General features: G+C 36.0%; 1 protein-coding gene across 3 annotated transcripts in view; it reads right to left on the minus strand.

The window, feature by feature from the left end:
- Window positions 1–23,324, minus strand: part of Epb41l5 (erythrocyte membrane protein band 4.1 like 5) — a 141,793-nt gene that overhangs the window by 112,730 nt on the left and 5,739 nt on the right. For all 3 annotated transcript variants that reach the window (XM_005397658.2, XM_005397654.2, XM_005397659.2), the window contains exons 2-3: window positions 21,500–21,688; window positions 7,292–7,396 (exon numbers count right to left, since the gene is read on the minus strand). In XM_005397658.2, coding sequence (XP_005397715.1) covers window positions 7,292–7,396; window positions 21,500–21,679 — 285 coding nt within the window. In that variant the 5' untranslated portion in view covers window positions 21,680–21,688. The remainder of the gene's footprint in view (window positions 1–7,291; window positions 7,397–21,499; window positions 21,689–23,324) is intronic.

Raw genomic sequence — 23,324 nt, forward strand, 5'->3', positions numbered from 1 at the left:
CCAGAGAGGGAATACATGATTTACTCCAAAGATACTTTAAAAGTTTACTACCAAAATTGCATGGTATCTCGTTAGATTTTAGCAGTCATTTTTATGCTTATTATTTTATCTTCATGCACTATAAATTATGTACAATATTGTCTCACTTTAATAAACTGATAACTTCAAAACATGTTTTATTCTACAAGAGCTTAACGCATTTGTAAAACTTGGTAAAAGTTTGTCAGAGCTTTAACTTATATGGTCCTAATTTATTTCCCGTACTGTTCACCCCCTCCCACCATGGAATGAATGAACCCAGGGCCTTCATACTGAGCTGCATTCCCACTCCAGCCCCCCCTTTTTTTTTTGAGACAAGGTATTTTTAAATTGCTAAGATGCCCAGGCTTGGCTCAAACTTGTGATCCTCCTTCCTCAGCCTCTCAGTGCTGGGATTACAGGCATATGCCACCACCATATCTGGTTTTCATTATTTCTTTTGAACAGAATTCTCTGTGGGAGTCAGTGAATATTTTTGTGGTGGGCCAGGTGTGGCGGCACATGCCTATAACCCCAGCACTCAGGAGGCTGAAGCAGGAAGATCACTGTGAGTTCGAGGCCAGCCTGGGCTACAAAGTGAGTTTAAAGCCAGCCTGAACTGCATAGTGAAACCCTCAAAAAAGACCAAAAAAAATTTTTTTTGTGTGTGTGCTACTTGAGGTCTGTTCTGGTTTGATTTTAGTGTCAGTCAACAATCAGCAACATACTACATGCAAAACTATCACAAAGCACAAAGATCTATAAAGGAGACAACATTATGCTCCAGAGTCAAAATACCAGTGTGATGGCTGAGGAGAAGAATTCCAAGTTTGAAGCCAGCCTGGGTTACATAGTGAGTTTTAGCCTCGCCTGAGCTAAGTAGCAAGACCCTATCTCAAAAAGACAAAAGAAAGATCAAAATACCTAAATTTAAAACTAATCTCTAGCTGCCAATTAATCACCCCAACAAAAAACCTTCACAGAAGAGTTTTCTGAGGGTTGAGTTAGGAAAGTATTGCCTCCTTCCCCTGAAATTATTCAACATAAATACAAGGAGTTATCTATATTTCTTTAATTATAGAAGTCATTCATAATATAGCACTTTATAGCAATAAACAGCTTAACACTGTAGATAAAAGCAAACATACTATTACTCTCATATAGTGATAAGGTTTAATTTGGCAACATGATTAAAAAGCTTAAAACTCTTTGTACTAATAACTCCATTCCACAGAATATATTTTAAGAAAAAATTTAAAAACCCACAATATTGGATATAGCTCAGTGGCACAGCACCTGCCCAGCAAGCGCGAGGTGGTGAGTTTGATTCCAGATACCCCTTGCAAAAAATACATAATATTGACAAAGATGACCAACATCAGAATATTATTAGCCATAAATTATAAACAATCATCATCAGTTGGCAAAAAGACCAGTTTTCCTGAGCAATTAATTCAGCAGTTATTCTTAGACTCAATCCTTCAACTTTTTACAGTTAACCTTGCTTAGCAAATGTGTATAACACATACATATATACACTTACTGTTTACTCCTATATATGTTTACTCCTATATATATGAGTTTATGTTTACTCCTATATATAATTCTAGTTTAACATGTTTACTCCTACTATATAATTCTAGTTTACAGTCCAATCATCTGCCACCAGTGGTAACTTCTACTGCTTTCAAATCATTGTGATTTTCATTTTCATGACTGCATTTACTGGTACTTCTACTACAAAATTAAGTAGCAGTAGTGATGGTGGCAACAATGTCATCTTTTGTCTTTAGTAGAAATGTTTATATTGTTCTCTATTAATCTAGTGGTATCTTTAGAAATAAATCAAAATTTAGTGCAGAAAAAGAACAAAGCCCCTGACAACTGCCTGGTCTGTTCTCCGTAAGTGAAGCACCCACGACTCCCTCAGAGAGGGGCACATCTTCCAAAGCTTGGCTGGATCTTCACAGATGTAAAGAAAAATTAGTTCTGAACAGACCAAAGTCCTCTAGGTTTACTCATCCAACACATTCTGGAATTAGGAACTAATGAGTCCACCTCATACCCCAATTACGTAAGAATTCTATAGAGTACATATCATTTTGTGTAATTTAAAACCTTCACAAAGTCAAATTGACATGTCACCAGATTATGCCTACAATACCTGGAATACATAAATTCTAAAACTGTAATAGCAAGAACCACCTCTTCTCTTACCTCAATGATTTTAGATTTGCTATGGAATCTACTACTACAGCACCCAGATGCACATTTATAAAATATTTACCTAATATTGCACTACACAATTACATGTACTCTAGGCCAATTGGATCGAATGAACTCCATCTCCATTTCTTATGTGTGTTCTATTTAAACTAAATGCCATAAGCTTACACTTACCAAGTTATTCATCTTTTTCTTGTGGTTAAGACTGAAGTTTCTATAGTTTTTGGATGTAGTTTCACTTACATATTTGATGAAGCAATTAACAGCACAAATGCAGGGTTAGTAAAACCTATTCAGAATTGGGACACATCACATCAACTCACATTACATTGGCAAAACCAAGTCACATGGACAAGCCTGGTGACTAAGGCAATGCACAAAGAATAAAGGAACCATATTAAACAAACATTTAAGCCATCATGAAGCAGCTCCTACTGGGATGATGTTAACAGCAAAGTAAACAGTAACAAATAACCAATTAAATAAAATAGGAATCTATTCGTTCTTAAATACAATGTGTGATAAGGAACAGTCTCAAAGTAAGTGTGGACAAAATAGTTACAAAGGCAGAAAGAAATAATTTCATAGTGGTGAGGCTCAGCAGGCAGACACCACCTTAATCATGGAATCAAAGTTAGTATTATAGCAATAGGATAAAGTCACATGACATCCACTAAGACAGAATGACAATTCAGGATTACTTTTGTAATGTGTTGATGTCTCAGTGTTAATTACCTGATTTTGATGGTTATACTGAGTTATGAAAAGCCTGGTTACTTTATACCACTCTTGCAACTTCTCTATGTGAGACTGTTTCAACCATGAAATTAAATAAATGCATGTAAACATAAAATGTCTTAGTGTAATGATAAGTAACAATTTCAAAAGAAGCACGTACTCAGATTTTATGTAAACATAGGAAGAAAAATTAATTTTGGCTTCATTAATTTGTTAATTTTGGTAATCTCTATGACTAGATAATAGACATACATATTTTTGGACTAATATACAGTGTAGTGGATTGACAATGGGTGGTCAACTTATAACCCCCAGCTGAACTGAGTAAGCGTGGTGCTGGGTGTGGGAGGCCCACCTGAGGATTGTTGCCAGTAGCGTAAGAGGTACAACTGGAGAAGTAAAGGCTGTTGGGAGCTGGTAGAAGCTGTTGGGAGCCTGTTGGAAGCTGAAAGAAGCTATAAGGAGCTGTTGGTTCTTTAGGAGGAGCTTGTCATGCTGGCTTTCCTGATGCACTTGGCTGTTTTCATTCTCCGAGGAGCTCAGGACCTTGCTGGCACTGAGAATAGCTTCAGTTCACTTTGAGGGAGCTCTGGTCCTCACTTTGAGCATCGCTTCCTGGCTCCAGAGGGTAAGATGGTGCACCACCAGTCTCCTAGAGAAGCTTGCTGCGTTGGCTTTCCCAATGGGAACTCAGTTGTCTTAATCACTGGAGGAGCTCGGGACCTCTCTGTTGCTGAGGATGGCTGTGGTACTTTTGCGGGGAGCTTTGGTTCTTAATTTGAGCATTGTTTCCTGGCTCCAGTGTAGATCCCTCAGCCTGCTAGCACAGATCCTTCATGCTGCTGGCACAGACTTTCTACATTCTACCACTGACATTTGAGCCTTCCCAACACAGATCCGTGAAACACGCTTGCATGAGATGTTGGGTCTCCAGTTGGATTTGTGGGAGACATTGTTATAGGCTCTAGGTCTTCATCTGGACTCATGCAGGACATTATTGTGGGATCTAGGCCCTCAGATGGATTCTTTGGTCCTTAGTGTATGGACAGATTTCCTGCACTGTCTTGTATATGATTCTCTGGGTACTATTATGAATAATCTTATAAAATATGTTTCCTGTGTTATATTGTTCCGCTTGCAAAAACTCCAAACCACGACATATAGTGACCAATAAATTGGCACCTTAATCTTATATAAATGGACATTCCATATGTTGAAAGGTAAACTGCAGTATATAATTCCTTGGTGCCATTTTACTTTGCCCGTTTCCCATTGAATTACATAGTTACATTGACACAATAAATATGACAAAGCCCTGGGCTAGTTTTCACTAAGTTTCTGGCCAAAAAATCCACTTGACTCCATCAAGTTCACTGTCTTTATTAATTTAATGAACTGTTTGTCAAATACCAATTTTGTTTGATTATGGAGTTGAATTGGATCACATAACAAAATAACTGAAAGTTATGTTGTTTATGTCATAAAATTTATACAATAAGTCAGAATTTAAGATTGTTATGTCTTATCTACAGTTCATTTTTATTATCTTTCATCTACCCATTGTTCTTCCAGCTAAACCCAAATTATTTTAGTACAGAAAAGACACTTTTTTTGAAGTAAAATCTATCATCTTAATGCCTAAATTTCTGGTTACTAAGGGATAAGCTAAAGAATATGGATGAAACAATTCTAATTTCTGGTTACTAAGGGATAAGCTAAAAAGAATATGGATGAAACAATTCTAATTCTAGTGTTTACCTGAGTTCATTATGACCAGGAAAAGGGAACTGTACATATATGAAATAATGGAAACAATATCATTATGGAATTGAAGAAGTCAGTAATTGCTGGCAACAGTCAAGAGCTAATACCAAAATTAAGTAACAGCTGCATGTCTATGTTCTTCCACAAACCTAAATACCTTAAGAAACAGATTAAAAGTACCTAAGACCTAAATTAGATTACTTTTGCCTCTTGCCCCACACCAACACTCCTTCAAAACCAAAAATCCTAACATAAACACTTTTTTCATCTGATTGCCAGATTTAACTCATTTTAAAGTAAAACCTGAATGACAACAAACTTAATAGCCAACCAAGCCTTTATCAAACTAAATGGCAACTGAATTTCACAAACACTTTGTATATTTTCTACATGCTAGACAACAGAGTCAAATAAGACTCACTCTGTATTTTCAGTGAATTTAGTCTAATAAAAAATAATAAGAAAAACAAAAGAAACATCTACTATAATTAACAGCATCAAGAAATTGGAACTCTGGCTAGATGTGGTGATGCATGCTTGTAATCCCAGCATTCTGGAGGCTAGGGCAAGAGAAGCACAAGTTTAAGACCAACTTGGACAACTTTCACAACTCAGCTAGTATCTCAAAATAAACAATAAAAAGGGCTGGGGATACAGTTTAATGGCAATCCCCTGAGTTCAATCTCTCTCCAAACACATACATGATGAAGGAAAGAAAAATAAAATCAAAACTCTGAAATTATGGGCAAGAGCTTTGCAAATTTTTTATGTATATGTGTATACATGTGTGCATATAACCAGTTACCTGTAAAAACAGAAAAACTAAATGATATTGCTTTGTCATCCAGTTAACTATTTCTATTACTCTGTATCAATTAGTATACAGTGGTACCTCAGTTTATGAACTTAATTCATTCCACAGTTCTGGAAAATATGGCCAGTCCATGTTTGTACTGGAAAGATGGCTGCAGGTATGTGTGTCACCTGATGCACAGTTTGCAAACAAAAACAAAATTTTGCCCAATGTTTCTGTTTGTGAACTAAACTGTTTGTAAGCAAAATCATTCATGAACTGAGGTACCAATGAAGTCACCATTTTTAAAAGATGCATAGTATTCATTGCTGACCAATACCCTGCTGCTAAATGCTTACACTTAATATTTTTTAAATTCAGGGGTAGTGGTGGTAAGAAAACAATGCTAGCTGAAGTGATTAAAAGAGCTCACATGCTCCTTACAGCCAACTAAGACATTCATCTCCAAACACACACACATATATATTCTCTCTCTCCCACGGTCTCTCAGACTTCTAGAAACAAAGCTTAATATTTTCATATTGTATCTGCATCCTCCCCACACACTGTCATGGTTTTAATACTATTTTTATCACCCAAGTTTGTAGTATCTCTTCTGATTTAAATCTCTGTCCACTCTAAAAAAAAAAATCCTGCCCAATATTTCTACATAAAACTTTCTGAAGCAAAATATAATCTCCCTGCTTGAAAAATATCTAATCCCAATTATTAGAAAATGAATACTGCCCAATTTATTATTTCATAAGTTTGATAAGCAGTTTAGATATGTCCAATAATACAACTCCCAATCTTATCCACTACTTTCCTTCAAAAATCCTAATGCAGTACTCAGTTCTTTGAACAGCCTTCAACCTTTCTTCTATTACATATGCTGTTCTTTTTTATCTCAAATGCACATAAAAAGATAAATAAAATGCACATCAAAGACCACAGATAAATCTGAAAGGGATCTTGTGAATATCCTGTCTATTCATCTAATTTCTTAATTAGAAATTTGTATCACTTACCCAAGACCCATAAAACTCCCAGTGTAGCATTCTTTTCAATAAATAGTGGTTCACAAATTCTAGTGTGCCAACACAACTAAGCCAGTGGATATTAAAAACATGGATTCCCAAGACCTATCCTCAAGCATTCTGCTCTAGTAATTCAGGTTAGGACCAGAACTCACTTTTTGGGGTGCAGTACTGGGAAATAAGCACAGGACCTTAACACACATTTAGGCAAGCACTCTGTCACTTAGCTCCACCCTCAATCCATCCTCAGATAAAGTCTCACCAAATTCCCCAAGGTGGCCTCAAACTTGCAATCTTTTTGCCTTAGTCTTTTGAGTAACTGGTATTACAGGTGTGCACCACACACTCAGGTCAGAACTCCCATATTTACTAAGCATTTCTGTTGACTTTAAATAAAAGTCAAAATTTAGATAGCTGGAAATCACATGAAATAATATATTAAGAATACAGTCTGTACCCTTAACTGGTCATAGTGGTGCACATCCATAATCCCTGGGAAGGGCTGAGGCAGGAGGATCCCAAGATGAAGGCCAACCTGGGCAACTTAGTGAGACCCGATCTCAAAATAAAAAATATAAAATGGACTGGGGATGGCAGCTCAGTGTGAAGGCCCTGAATTCAATGGGGAAGGAAAAAAAATAGCCTTCTAGTACTTAGCATATCATCTGAAATTTTCTATTCCTGTCCCATAATGTAATCTCTGAAAGTTACTCACTGCTACTTGTGCCGAATCCATAAATCTCAGACCAAAATAGTCACTTTCAATAAGGTCCAGGTGGTACATAATCTGATCAAACAGCTCTTGTCCTTTGGCTTTTTTCTGAAATGGCAAGAAAATATGTTAATTAATAAGTGGTTTATAGGACTAAGAGGCCTGAAACAAATTATTTTAATTAACAAGATCTCTTAAAGTAGTACTTGCCAAAAGTATTACCATGTTGTAGGTGATGAGTAAGATAATATAATTTCCCAATAAACCATTTAAGAAAATGTGTGGTATGTTTTTCTGGAGAGTATTACTTCCTACCAATCAACAAATAATACCTATTTTGAAGTACAAATATTTGTACTTAATGATGTGTAGGTATACCAAAACAAATCTTGTTTTGTCTTCCCAGGTTTTTGTTTATTTTGGCAGTAAGAGTTTAACTCAGGGCCTCACAAATGCTAAGGGCCTCACTCTTACTTCCAGGCCTGTCCTCTGAGCTCCACTGAGCTCCACTTCCAGTCCTGATTTCTCAATTTTACAGACTCCCTACTTTAAAGAATCTCCGAATGTAGCTGAAAAGACAAGACACAGCACAGGAAACTTACGAGTTCTTAAGTACAAATCATACAGAACTAACTATATTTGCAAACATAATTTAGAAAAGGAATAGTCGTAGAAAATAATCAATGAAAGATTGATGGAGAAAAATTAGTGTTAAATTAGAGGAGAATGTAAGGTATGAAATAGCAAAAATAAAAATGGGAGACAGAGAAATCTGCTTTGGCATTAGAGAAGACACCAGATAGTGTGAGTAACAGCTAAGTAACATATCAGGCAAAAAAGTAGTTCTCGAAGTGTGGTCTGAAGGCCACTAAGTACTCCCAAGACCCTTTCAAAAGACCCATGAGTCCTAAAATTCTCCTTACATACTTCAAAGGGACACAGTTCAACACAGTAGCAAGTAAGAGAATTCAAGCACTTTTCATTAAACCAGTGATGGTACATTTTTTAGAAACCGAGTGCCAAACCTTAACCCAAAACAACTTATTTATCATAAATTGCCAACACTACAATTAAACTTCGCTACTGAGGTTTTAGTTTAGAAAAAACTCATACATTAACATTTTTATCTTAGAAAAACACGCCATTGGTTCGCCCCCACTGTATTAAACCAATATTAAAGATATGCAAAACACAATGCCATGCTTCTAAGTTCTTTGCTACTTTAGAAAATATTTTTCATGAAAGCATGTCACCTATGTTAACATATAAGGAGCATGTTATTGCTAATTTAAATTAACCAAGAACTAACTTTTTAAAATTTCTGATAATTTAACTAGCAATAGATGTAAACCCATAAAGCAAAAGCACTGTTAGTATACTCAGTTTTCATATACACACTATCCATATGTCTCCCACTTACATAATTCTGAATTACAACTTTGTACTTCCTATGAAGAAAAAATTTTTATATTATTAATCTCTGCCTTTTCACTGTCCTTAGGTCTCCCCTCCACCCAGTCCCCATCATGTTTTGCAGACATAGTTCCCCTGCTATGGTTTAGACCAAGAAGGATCCCAAAAAGTCTCACGCACTCAAAGGTGGGTCTTTGGAAGGTGACTGGATCACAGAAACACTGCCATAAATGAATTCAGAATGGAAAGTACTATTGGAAGGTGGCTCCCTGGGAGTGTGACCTGGGAGGGTCAATCTCCCTCCCCTGGGGACTCCCTTCTCTCTCCTAGCCTCAATGACATGAGTGGCATTCCTCCTTAGCAGGGTCTTCCATCATGTTATTTCTGTCTTGGATGGAGCCTGAAGACCACAGACTGAAAATTCTGAAACTATAAGCCAAAATAAACCTCTCCTTAAAGTTGTGGGTGTTAGGTATTGTGCTCAGTGACAAGAAAGTGACTAAAACAGTTCCTCTACTCCAATATTCTCTCCAATACTAAAAAATTTTTTACTGTTATCTTCTTGCTGTCCAGACTGTTGCAAAGCATAATCTCAACCTAAATTTCATTATGTCATTTGTTCACATTTAAACTTTTCTCTATTTCTGATAGTATTAAGTTTCACTATTTTGTGTACAGATGTGGGTTTTTTTTTTTCTTCATATGGTATTCTACGTGAACTTTTTCAATCTGAGATCTGTCATCCTTATTTCAATCTGAGATCTGTCATCCTTCTTAAATTTTGGGACTAAGTATTTCCTCAATCACTTTTCTGTTTTTGTCATTTTAAGCTTCTTACCTAAATGTGCTGGCAATTCTACCTTTTTAAAGCATTTAATTGTATAATATTGATGACTATGGCATACGTATCTCCATCCTAACAGTGACAAACGTTAAGAAAGGTTCCGTAATATGACAAGGATTGTTAAAAGAGATGACAAACTTGAATCTGAATTTTGCTTTTGACCATTTCCCAAGTTTAAATTCCCCGTGGGTTTTACACTGCTTCTAGATTTTACCTGGAACATCACCTCTCTGATCAATAAATCAGACACTCCAGCTTATTACAACTTCCCTTCTAGTTCATTCATTAACTTCTGGGTCATAGGACAATTCTGTTTAACCTTCTGAGGACCTGCCAGTTTTCTATCTGCGTTTGTGCATGTCTGTGTGTGTTGGAGATTGAACATAGGGCCTTGTGAATGCTAAGCACACGTTCTACTACTGAGCTACACCCTCAGGCTCTACACTAGTTTGCATTCCCAACAGCACACAAGAGTTCCAATGTTTCTATACCCTCACCAACACTTATTTTTCTTAATGCATAAATAAATGCCAGTCATGGTGATACTCTAAGAGACTGAGATAGGAGGATCACAAGTTCAAGGCCAACCTGGGCCAACGTAGTATGACCATGTCTCAAAATAAAAAAGGGATGGGAATGTAGCTCAGTGGTAAGGCCCAGGGTTCAATCTGTGGCATGGCAAATAACAATAATGGTCATCATAATAGGTGTCTCATTGTGCCTTTGACTTGTATTTCTCCAATGATTAACAATGTCATTAATTAAAATCATTTCATATGCTTACTGACCATTTATATGCATATCCTCACACTAAATGTCTAAATTCTTTGCCTATTGACTTCTTTGTGACTGAGCTATACACGTTTTTTACAGGGATACTAATCTTTCATCATATTCTTGATTTGCAAACATTTTAGCCTAGACAAGGGTTACCTTTTTACTCTAAAAGAGTACCTTTTAATGCATATACTTTTGCAAGTGTTCTATCACTGTGCTATATCCCCATCCCTTTTTCTAAATTTCATTTTGAAACAGTGTAAGCTGGCTGGCTAGTCTCAAATTTGCACTCCTCCTGTCCTAGCCTTCCATCTAGTGAGTTTACAGGTTTGTGTCACTGCACAGATTGTATGTACAATATTAATTTTGATGAACTTCTACATACTGTGTTACCTGTGCTTTTGTGCTGTTTTCTCAAAACTGTTGCCAAATCTAATGTCATTAATATTTTATCTAGTTCTTGGGGGTTTTTTTGTTTTTTTGTATTTTATTTTTGAGACAGGTTCTTACTATACAGTTCAGGGTGGTATTGAACTCACTATATAGCCAAGGTTAGCCTTTAACTCACAGTGATCCTATCTCAGGCTCTTGACTGCTGAGATTACAGGCATGTGCCACCACACCCAGCTTGTTAGATCTTTCATCTATTTTTGAGCTAAGTTTTGCAAATTGTGTACAGGATTAGTTTCTTTCTTTTTTTGTTATTTTTGCAGCTACCCAGTTTTCCTAAACTGTTTGCTGAAAAGATTATTTTTTCCCCATTGCTGTTATTGGTCAGCTTTCCAGTGCTGTAACAAAATACTTGAAATACTCAACTTCAAAGGAGGAAAAAGTTTATTTTGCTTCACAGTTGCAGGGGTTTCACTCCATGATCAGTTACTCCCCTTGCTTTTGAGTTTGTAGCAAGGTACATTACAGCAGAATCACATGAGCAGAAGACATTCACCTCACTGACAACCACAAAGAAAGAGACAGAAAGGGGCCAGGGTTCCAATATCCCCCTTCAAGAGCATGGCCCTAGTGACCTAATTTCCTCCCAGAAGGCCTCACCTGGAGAGGTTCTACTACCTCTCAACAGTGCCACAGGATGGGGACCAAGTTTTCAACATATGGACATTTGGGGTACATTCAAGATCCATAGCAGCACCCTTGTGGAAAATGATTTGACTCTGTCTGGACGGAATCATTTCTACGCTCTGTACTGCATTTGATTCGTTGGTCTTTCTGCTAGTACCACACTACTACTGATTATTACAGTTTTGTATTTAAGTTTCGATATCAAAACATTTAAGTCTTCCAATTTTATTCTTCTTCAAAATTGTTTTGGCTACTTTGGGGTCTCTTGAAATTTAGTCAAATTTTAGAATGTCTTTTTTTATTTTTGCAAAAAATGCCATTAAAATTTTGATAGGAATTGCTTTCAATCTACAAATCACTTTCAGGACTAGCTTCTTGACAATGTTAAGTTTTTCAATCCATTTAACATGGGAAATATATGTATTTTGGTATTATTTCCTTTCTCTGAGGTTTTCAGAGTACAAGTCTTTTGGTTCCTTAGTTCAGTTTATTCCTAACTACTTTACTCCTTGATGCTACTGTGAATGAAATTATTTCCTTAATTTCATTTACAGACTGTTCACTGCTTGTGAATAGAAACACAACTGCATTTTTGTTTCTTGATTTACCTTGGAATATTGTTGAATCCACTTATTAATGTCAACACGCTTTTTTTTTTTGTTTTTGTTTTTGTTTTTTTCCGGTACCAGGAACCGAACTCACGACCTTGTGCTTGCCAGGCAGGCGCTGTGCCGCTGAGCTAAATCCCCAGCCCCTCAACACGTTTTCTTCTTTTGAAAACCATTAGGGTTTCTACATAATATCATATCATCTTGGACAGAAATAATTTTACTTTTCTTCCAATTCCAACTTGGATGCCTTTTTTTCCTGCATAATTTCTCTGCCAGAACTTTAATAGTACATAGAAAAGTGGCAATATAGGCATCCTTGTCATGCTTCTGATCTAGGGAGAAAAGTACTTCTTTCAATCTTCCATTTATTTCTTAATTTTCCTTTTATGGTTCCTATTTTGTCTTTTCTTTTTTCCAATAGGAAGGGTTCCTAGGTCTTTCATCTCACTAATTTCTCCTTGATTTTAACTGATCCTTATTTCATCATATCAACTATGTTCTTTATTTCATTGTACTTTTCATACTTAATATTTCCATTGGGTCCTGTTGAGTTTCTGTTTCTTCATATTGTTAAAATTCCTGTGTCTTTTAGAAAATGCTTTAGGCTTTTCTTCTTATTTGCCTTTGCTTCTAGTGTTACCTGTGATGTGGGTTATTGTCTTTTGACTACTGAGGTGATTACGCTCGTTTATCTCATTTTGTGACATTCATTTGGGAATATGAGTTATCTTCTTTGGATTACATCCAACAAGACAGAGCATAAACATCATTTCTAACAGCTACAAATAGCTCTGAAGATTAGGGACAGGCTGAGGGGAGTCCTACCAAAAGGGGCCCCAAGAACCACAAAATCAGTTAAAGCACGACCCACTCATAAAACCCCTGATATTAAGGATTCACTCCCCTTTCTTGTTAGGTAGAAGAAGGGTAGAGGATTTAGGCAATGGAATTTCAGAGATGAGGAAATCCAGAGGTAAGAATATTTTATGCAGTGCCATCATGATTTATTCTTGAGGACACCTGCATCCTCTTGTCTGGGTAACTGCTATTACATCCTTCTGTCAGGACAGACACTAATTATCAATAGAACCATGGACGGTAAAGGCAGGTGGTTGAGACCGATACTAAAATTATCTTTTCCTCTAATTATCCCTCCTAAGCTGTACAAGTAGTACCTAACCCAACTGTAACTGCTATCATTACACATACACACCAGTACCAGCACTCCTTAACTGGGGATAATTTTTCTATATATTATGGTTTAGCAGGTACCATGCTGCTAGGGATTGAACCCATGGCTTTGGATATGCTAGGCAATAATCTATCAGGCAGCAATATTTCTAGCCCACTATTTCTTTTTTAGGTTTTTATGGATTAATCTTGAGAGGGGGCCTGCCACCTGTACTAATTCACTATCCTGTGCCAAAGCACACAAAAATTCTTACTAAAGAATTTGGCTTTGCCAAGGGTCTTTACTTCTTTAGGGATTAACTTTGACTCCATTAAAGTTAAATATCTGCTTCAAATGTTTCCAATTTTTCTTATTCAACAAATATTAACAGAGGACTTACTATGTGCCAGGCACTGTTGTAGGCAACTACAAAGGGAAATAAAATAAGAGAGCCCATCTTAAATTCTAGCAAAGTAAGAAAATAATAAATTATGCTAGTTAAAGATTATAAAAAACAAAGTGAAAGAATAAAGGATGGGGAATATCTAATAAGAAGGCCCTTTTCAAGTAGAAGAAATCTGATGAAAAATCAAATGAAATGAAAGAGTAAACTATGTATTTACAGGAAATGCATCCTAGGCAGTGTTTAACTCTGCCTGTGTGTGGGTGGGTGTGTGTTTCAACAGGGAGCTGGAGATACATGTGCTTCATATTCCAGGAACAATCCATTATACCTAAATTGAAGTGAATAACAACAAAAAAGAGGCCAATAATGCAAGAGAAATTTACAAAAGACCATCAAAACTTAAAAAAAAAAACCCACACAGACAAATAAAACAATTATCTGATCACATTTATCAACACAATGAAAAGGAATGAGACAGTCATTACTGGAAATGATGAACTACTGGTTTGAAATCATGCTTTTAAAAAACCCACATTGCTAACAAATGTAACTAGGATGCCACAAAGCACTGCTAATAAATTTTAAAAGAATGTCGCAAGTATGTTCAACTTTGCTGACAGCCATCAACCTAAAGGCAATACAAGATATTTCTAAACTATAGCAAGAAGTTATACAAGTTTGCTGAATTCATTCTTCTGGTACCAAATTCACAGATTCTATTATCTTAATTCTACAGTGCACTTTTAGATTCAATTCACATTCCATCAACACTCCACTTTTGCTTAAAAGACCACCAAGAAGCACAATTTAAAAAGTGACTCTCCTCCTTATTCAACCAAACCATCATTCCCCCAGGTTCTTAAATGCCAGCTGTGCTCTAAGGAGAGTGGACCTGTGCCAACTGGACAGCTGTCTCCTCCAAACAAAAATCTTTTCAAGGTCATAATCTGACCCCTCCTAGAAGCAATTCCAAACTACCCAATAGTGAACACAAGACAGCTGCAGGTCCCTAGTTAATAATGCACAACCTAACCAAAAATCTGATGTCTCAAAAGAGAGTCTCACAAAATATCTTAACTTGACCTTTAGGAATGATATGAATACAGTATTTTAAAAACTTTCATTGAGTCCAGTTTGCAAGAAAAAGAACTATGTCATTTCAGGAAAGTCAGCCACAGACAAGAAATAAATACAACTATAGTATGATGGCTTTAGAAATATTCCTGATTCTAACTCAGAAATAAAGCTGGGTGTGGTGGTGCACACCTCTAATCCTAGCACTGGGGAGGCTGAGGCAGGAGGATCACCGTGAGTTTGAGGAGTTTGAGGACAGCCTGGGTTACATTGTGAGTTTAAGGCCAGTCTAAACTACATAGCGAGACCCTTTCTCAAACAAACAAAAGAAAGAAACAAAACGTGTTACTGATTTGGTTTGGCTTTTTGTTTTGGTCTTTTTGAGACAGGGTTTCACTAGGCAGTTCAGGCTGGTCTTGAACTCACTTTGGAGCCCAGGCTGGTCTTGAACTTGCAGTGATCCTCCTGTCTCAGCCTTCAAAGTGTATGCATGCTGTTCCTAAAGGTTAGAGTCTCTATTTTCTTAAAATTTTAAATTTCATCATGAATTTAATAGCAATACATTTCTGACTTAATGTATCATTCAATTCACCAATTACTGGACAGGTATCAATAATGCATTAAATGCTAGAGTTACATACATACGTATGATTACAACTTTTACTCTCAAGCAATCAAAAGGTTTAGTTAAGAATGAAATTATACACCAGTTGAGACATAGTCACTGTTGTGCTGCAAGTACTATCTTTGCAGTACAAACAAAATACAAAAGAAAGGAAGGTGAGCTGCTAGTTCTGCCTGAAAGCACTAAAAGTTTCAGAGGATTCTGTATTTGAAACTGAACATAGAGGAATGAAACAGCTCTGCTACCCCATGTAAAAACAATGAAAAGAGAGATGAAATTTTGACAGCCTATGGTGAGGTGGAGGAAATAAAGACTGGAGACAGACAAGATAAGATAAAGTGGCAAAAGCTGCCAACTTGATCTCTTTGAAATTGCAAAGTAGAAATTCACTCTGCTCTTTAACACCCTTTCATTATTTTTCATCATCTACAGACTGAAGTACAAATTGCAGGACACGAAACAAAAGTCTTCCCTGTTTTCTACTATTATAATCTTATTTCCCATCACCCTAGTATTTTTATATGTTCATAACTTCCCCACTAAGTCCTCACTCTGGTGTTAGCAAAATTTATCTATTTTTACTTAGTAAAGTCGTTTTGCCTCTAACTAATGCTTTGGCTTCTCATGAACTCTCATCTCTGTGGTCCTTCAATAATCCCACAGACCTAATCCTCCTTCCTTTGTACTTTTATATCTGCAATTCTAGTTAATTTAAAAGCAAAGGTTCAGAGTTGTAAAATGGTCTATCAGATTTAGCAATGGTTAAAAAGGTCCATCCGATATGGCAAGTCTTTGGTCACCACCTCTTAGAGCTCCAATCCTCACTTCACATTCTCAGTCTTTTTATGAAGACTGAGACCATCAAGGAATTGTCTTTTTATCAGCTTTCCTTCTTTCTCAGCAGAAGGTATTGCTCCCAGAATGCTCCTCCTTGCATCTCTCCCTATGTATAGAAAATCATTTCCTCAGGAATATCTTTTTCTACCCATTAAAACAAACTTAGATCTTCACTACCCAGCTGTTCTCTAGCTGTTGTTCCTTCCTTCCCATCATGGCAATCCTTCGTTTTTTTCTGCCATGAACTTCCTCAAACAACGCATTGATATTTTCAAAGCATCTACTACTTGCAAGAACTGTGAGATACAAAAAATTAACTATTTTTGATAATTCCTTTAACCCTCTAAAACCCAGTTTCCAAAGACACTATCCCAGGGCTGGGGATTTAGTTCAGCGGCACAGCGCCTGCCTGGCAAGCACAAGGTCGTGAGTTCAATTCCTGGTACCGGAAAAAAACAAACAAACAAACAAAAAACAAAGGCACTACCCCTACCAAAGGTCTTTTTTGCATTTTTTAATCCCTCTCATCACGACAGCTAAATATTCTCTTATAATCTTCCATAAAATTGGCATGATCCCACCAGGATTAAACTATATTTTACTCATTTCTAACCTTTATTCTTGTCCCCACATCTACGTACTAAGCATTCCTTTCTTTGCAATCTCACTGTCAATACTAGTCTGCAGCCTTACCATTTTGTGCCACATTACAGTAGCATTCTGCAGGGTTGCTTTCCCCCCCAAATAAATCAAATATGCTCCCTCTAAATTAAACCTATATGTCATTTTTTTTACGTTTCTTGCCTTAAAAAACTTGTAGTGGAATGAAACACAAACACAAAAATTGCAGCATTCTCTTTTTGATAAAGAGCTTTACTGAAATATAATTCACAAAACATCCACCCATGAAAATATACAATTTAATGGATTACAGTATATTCAGATATGTACAACCATCACCAAAGTTAATATGTTACAGCAATTACCCTGTATTATTTCTGTCAGGCATTATGCACTTGCCCCAAGTAACCACTAATCTCTTTTTTCTGGCAGGTTTACTTGTTTTCGACTTTCACAAGAATGGAATCAACATGGGAAGAAGGGGAAAAAGGGAAAAAGAAGACGTATTAAGTAAATGTATCAATTTATTGTGATGAATGTAACTATTATGGACTGCAAACACGTACTAGTAAAAGTAAAAAAATTTTTAAAAAGCCAAAAGGAAAAATGTGGTTTTTTTGGCTTCCTTTCACTAGCAAATGTTTTCAAAATTCATTCATAACATGTGTCGACACTTCATATCTTTTATGAGTAAATAAAACCTCATTAAAAGAATATAACACATTTTGATTCTTCATCTGTTTATGGCCATCTGTGACTGTTAAACCTGATGCATCAACTTTTACGGATTGAGACACTCCTACCAGATTAGTACAGCACTCTCCTTGATGTGTCTGGGTGGGTCGTGGAGGTGTGGCCTTAGGTACCCTACATAGTCCCTTGCCTGTTCCTTTGGTACTTCAAATAAATAAATTAGTATATACCAGTAGTAATGGTCTTTTTTGTGTGTGTGGTGGTACTGGGGATCGAATCTAGAGCTTCTCAAATTTAATTTTTATTTTGATACAGGAGTCTCACTAAGTTGTCAAGGCTGGCCTCAACTTGAGATCGTCCTGCTTCAGTCTCCTAAATAGCTAGGATTACAGGAATATGCTACCACACCTAATATTGGTCATTTCGTATTCCTGTTCTCCTTTCCTTTCTAATTGGGGAAAGGATTTAAATACCTGCTACTCTCCCTTCTCCTCTCCTTTTCCTCTTGCTTTACTCTTCCTTTCCTCTTGCTCTACCACCCTTAAATGGCAAAAGGTTTTACTTTTATGAAGTCCAATTATTCTCTTTTCTTTTGTTATGCTTTTGGTAGCAGAGCTAAGAAACCACTGATGAATCTATGGTAAATGCAGATTTATCCCTATGTTTTTGTCTAAGGATATCATAGCTTTAGCAGTATGTTTATGTCACTGATATATTTTAATTTTTCACACATACTATGAGGTAAACGCCCAACTTCATTCTTTTACATATGGATATTCAGTAGCCTTAGTTGAAAAAATTTATTCTTTCCCCCATTGAATGGTCTTGGTACCTTTTTAAAAATTAACTGACCACACATATATAAGTTACGAATTTTCTACTGTTTCACTGATTTGTGTCTATCTTTGTGCCAGCTATGCACCATCTTGATTATTGTTGCTTTGTTGTAAGTCCTAAAATTGGGAAATAAAAACTACCCTACCTTCTTTTTCAATTTTGTTTTGACTATTCTGGGTCCCTTGCAATTCCATGAGAATTTTAGAATCAGCATGTCAATTTCTACAAACAGGTTAGTTGGGATTCTGGTAAGGACTGCATTGAACCTGCCATCAATTTAGAGTATACTGCTACCCTAACAATTTTAAGTCTTTAAATTCATTTCATTTGAAAACCAGGTAAGAGAGAACAATACAATTATATGATTCTACTAAGAGTTGCAAATTGCTTCTGAAATATTCCATTTAACGTTTCTGGATCATGATGACCATCCGTAACTAAAATTTCAGAGAAGTGAGAATGGTTTGTGGGATAGACTACTTGTATTTGCAAGTTTAACTACACATGGGCTATAAATTTGAAGTCTCTAGTAGTAAAGTGTGTGTGTGTACATATATATATATATATATAAAATCTTTTGGTTAATCAAGTGTTTTCTATTAATCTAAAACTTAGAAGGTGTAGAATTTTACACAACAGGCTATTTAATAAGGAATACTTAGCTCTCAAATCAATCCAAAGAGTTTACAATAGCATTTTCAAAGACAAAGTTTAAAAATCAAAGAGAAATTTCTCCCTGATACCTCTGTCATTTACTAAAAGGCATTTTCACTGTATTAGTGAGAGAAGGGAAAGGAAGGGAAAAGAAAAGACAGCAAGGGGCAAGTAGAGGAGAGGAGAAGGGAGAGTAGCAGGTATTTAAATCCTTTCCCCAATTTGAGAGGAAAGAACAGTAATATGGAATGACCAATATTAGGTGTGGTAGCATATTCCTATAATCCTAGCTATTTAGGAGACGAGACAGGACGATCTCAAGTTAAGCCTAACCCTGACAACTTAGTGAGACTCCTATATCAAAATAAAAATTTAAATTTGAGAAGCTCTAGATTCAATCCCCAGTACCACCACACACACAAAAAAAGACTATTACTACTGGTATATACTAATTTATTTATTTGAAGTCTACAGATCGTTTAAATTACTCTAATCATAGATAATCCCTTACATAATACCCAACCAAGCATCTTAGTTCCAAGGCTGGCTAGCTATAATCACTAGTGAACCTAATTCTCACGGGCAATGAGTATGGGTGCTTCATTCAATTTCCAAAATCGCTAAACATTCCAGAGTATCATACTGGGAATGAATGAAAATTAAATCAGAAAAAGAAAAAACATTTTGTTGTTGTTTAAGAAAAAAATCCTCTGGCCTATAGTTTCCTATTAGTAATAGCTTAACCGTCTCCTTAATAGGCCAGCCAGCATTTCTGGATTTGATCAAGCATCACACACACTCTGCTAACCAAACCAAGTTTAGGAAACCATTTTAAATCAGTAACTATGCATTTGTCCCACCAACTTAAAGCCTACTGATATTTCTCTTCTACACAACCCCGCCTTTTCAAAAAGTTTCTTTGCAAATTCTCCTAGTTTGAGTCTATTCATTCTTTAAACTCCAAGAGTCCATTCTAAGTCACCCTAAGACTCCATACTTTAAACGTTAGTAAAGCCAGGGATATAGTTCAGGGGCACAAGCGCCTGCCTTGCAAGTGCAAGGTCCTGAATTCAATTCCTAGTACAAACAAACAAATAAAAAACATTAATAAAAAACTATTTTCCAAGCTCTCACATAGCACTGTCAGGTTTTTCATTACATAGCTAATGACATTTCAATATGATAGTACACAAAACTCTTAAAATTCTTATCAAATAATAAACAGGAAAACTATCTTCACAAAGTATCTCATGTTGGAATGTCTTATAAACCCAGGAAAAAAACTCAGATGTCTTAATGTTTTACAGATCAAAAGCCCCAAAACTGTGCAGTCCAATGTACAAAGATAACAAACACATACAAGTTCAAAACACTTTAAGAAATCATGAATCTTTGATTAATTTTATATTCCAATATTTTAAAATGTATAATGTACATAACTAGTACATTCAGAATATTCTTTTAAACAAACCAACCAATTTCTTAAATTCTCATTTTGGGTCTAAGGCCCTCCAGAGCTTATTCAACTATGTATTTCAGCAACATCTAGACCAGTGTTATTAGTAAACCTATAGCAAACATGCTACAGTCAGCTACCTGATATCATTAAAAGATCTAAAATGTTTGCCATCACTGATCTAGGCTCTCATCTTACCCAAAGAGATTCTTAAGTTGAATTTTAGGTAAATGAATCGGTACTAGTAAGAGTTTGTCAGGGAGAGGGTATCAAGGAATGTCCAATGAAGCTCTTGTCAAATCTTACAATTTATACTAAGTCTCAGTACAGAACATAGACATTAGAGATTTGGTACCGGTAAACAGCTCAGAAATTCGAATGCTTTCTTCTCCTACCTTCTAAAAAGGTCTCTAAGAAATAAAGTAACCCCCTTTCAAACATATTGAATTACTTCACACTGTGATTTTATGATTATGCATTTGTAACCAAAAAAAGAAAAACCTACTCAAGATGCACAAATAATTAAAATATCCTGTTCTGAAATAAAGACTATAGTGTTATGAAAAAATCTACAATGCACTACTTTAGCAGCAAAGGGACAAACAATCAAATCTGAGTGGTATGAAAAAAATCTTTTCTCTCACTTCATTTAAATTTTTTTCAAGCACACCAAACTATAGAGGAAGTATCTTGATTTAGGGAAAGTAAGAGGAGTTCTGAAAAATACAGAAAAATAAAAGGAAGAGAAAGTATTACAGTATACACAAATCATTATGGTTCTGAAAGATTCTCATTGCTTTAGTAACTGCTAAACTAGGATTGTGAGGGACCCACTAGATTATACTACGTACTCCCACCTTTAAGAACACACATAAACACATATGGGTTTAATTCATACCAATATCTGCCTTCGCATTTGTTTCAAGTAAATGCAATAGTTCCAGAGAGATAAGCTATTATTCTAGGTACTTTTGGTCTAAAGTTACCCAATCTATGTACCTGAATATTACAGTGTCCAATTCATACTAATTCCCCCAGCAAATTATCATCAATAGACAACTCAAATAAAGACAGTAATCTCATACAGAATTTGCAGCTCGGCAAGACCTACATACCGGCAAGTCCACACTAACATCAGTACCATCCAGAAGGGACACCCGACATGTGATTATGGACTTAGAATCTCCAGCTGCAGGAATGTGTGTGGCAGCTCGTTGTGCCTCTCGGAGTCGTTCTTTCTCAGCATGTTTACGCATGGAGCGGCGCCCCAGAGTTCTTCGGAGAAAGCTCAACATTTTGTCTCTCTAAAATAGACAGAACAGGATAACATCAGGAACAGACTCTCCACAATTTGTTGTTAAATACTATTATTTAGTAAAGTTCTATGAATATTAAATTGGAAAATAATTAAAACTGACTGACTACTTTTTTCTTTTTTTGGTGTGGTACCAAGGATTGAACCTAGAATCTGGCTAAATTCTAGACTGCCCAAGCTGAGCTCCAACTCACAATCTTCCTGCCTCAGCCACCCAGCCGCCAACTTTTTATACATATTTCACACATCATGCTATATTACAACAAATAAGTAAATTTTTATAAGTTTATTTTTTAAAAACTGGTTATTTCAACTTAAAGTTTTGAAGGCTTTTAAGAATAAAGCAAAATAGTTAAACAGGTACTAATAATTTTAAAAATATAGCATGCTATACGTGAAAACACCAAATATAGGTTGGAAAAACACTCAATAGAAACATCATAGAAACAAAATTGCCTTGCTAACTAATGTATTTCATTTGTGCAATTAACAGAGTTTAAGAATAAGTACATATACTAAGCCAAAATATAAAATTTAAAAAGACAATGACTTAACTCCAGGAAAAATAAATTGTGCAGAAAAGGAAAAATAATCACATTATACTATATGACTTGGTCTCTAACAGTTCAAATAATTCCTAGAATTAAAAATCAAAACATAGCAATTAAAAACATGTCTATTAAAATATGAAAGGAGTTGCCTGAGAGAGGAACAGTGGAATTCAGAACAGCGCTTTTTAAAAAGAAACTACCAAATTAGATGATCTTTTCAACTGTACGCACTTACAAATCTGATTTTAAAAAACTGTAAAACTAATTTTAAGATAAACGTACTACCATATTAAAACATAAGTACTGTATCTATAAATTGATTATCACACGTATTTTACAATATATACTCCTGCATAACTAAATTAATCCCAAGGAAATAACTAAAATTTTAGATAGCTTTCCAGTTTATACAACACTCACACATAACAACACCTGGTTCCATCACACGTTCCAGGGTGTCTTCTAGGTATTACTCCTTTAACATCTTGTTATCCAGTCTCACTGCAGCTGCTTAGGTAAGACCAACCCTGTTAGCCAAGATTTCTAAAAGACTTCATGCCAGTGAAACCCTACTTACTCATTTAACCCAACCCTATCAATCTCTCAAAAAACATTGTTCGGTATCCAAAATGTCAGTCATTCCCATCATCATATTCCACTGAACCTTGAAAATATTTTATTGCTTCACTAATCAGGTTATAATTATTCACTAACATCTCTGTCTCCTTTATTGTAAGCAACTTGAGGACACAAGCTCTCCTCTGAATAGCTAGTTATCCAGCACAACTCATAACCCTGAGCAACAAATATTTAATAAATAATCTTACCTGGTCCTACGTAAGATTCCTCAGGCACTGTCTTACTTTGACGAGTATTATTTAGTAAATGATGAGTACTGTACAAGGAGGACTCAAAGTCTGGTTTTCTTTTTTTGTGTGTGAGACAGGGTCTCACTATGCAGTTCAAACTGGTCCTGAGCTCACTTTGTAGCCCAGGCTGGTCTCAAACTCGCAACGATCCTCCTGCCTCAGCCTCCCAAGTGCTGGGATTACAGGCGTGCGCCACCATGCCCGG

Source organism: Chinchilla lanigera, unplaced genomic scaffold (assembly GCF_000276665.1).
Source record: "Chinchilla lanigera isolate Chin_1 unplaced genomic scaffold, ChiLan1.0 scaffold00058, whole genome shotgun sequence".
Classification (NCBI taxonomy): Eukaryota; Metazoa; Chordata; class Mammalia; order Rodentia; family Chinchillidae; genus Chinchilla; species Chinchilla lanigera.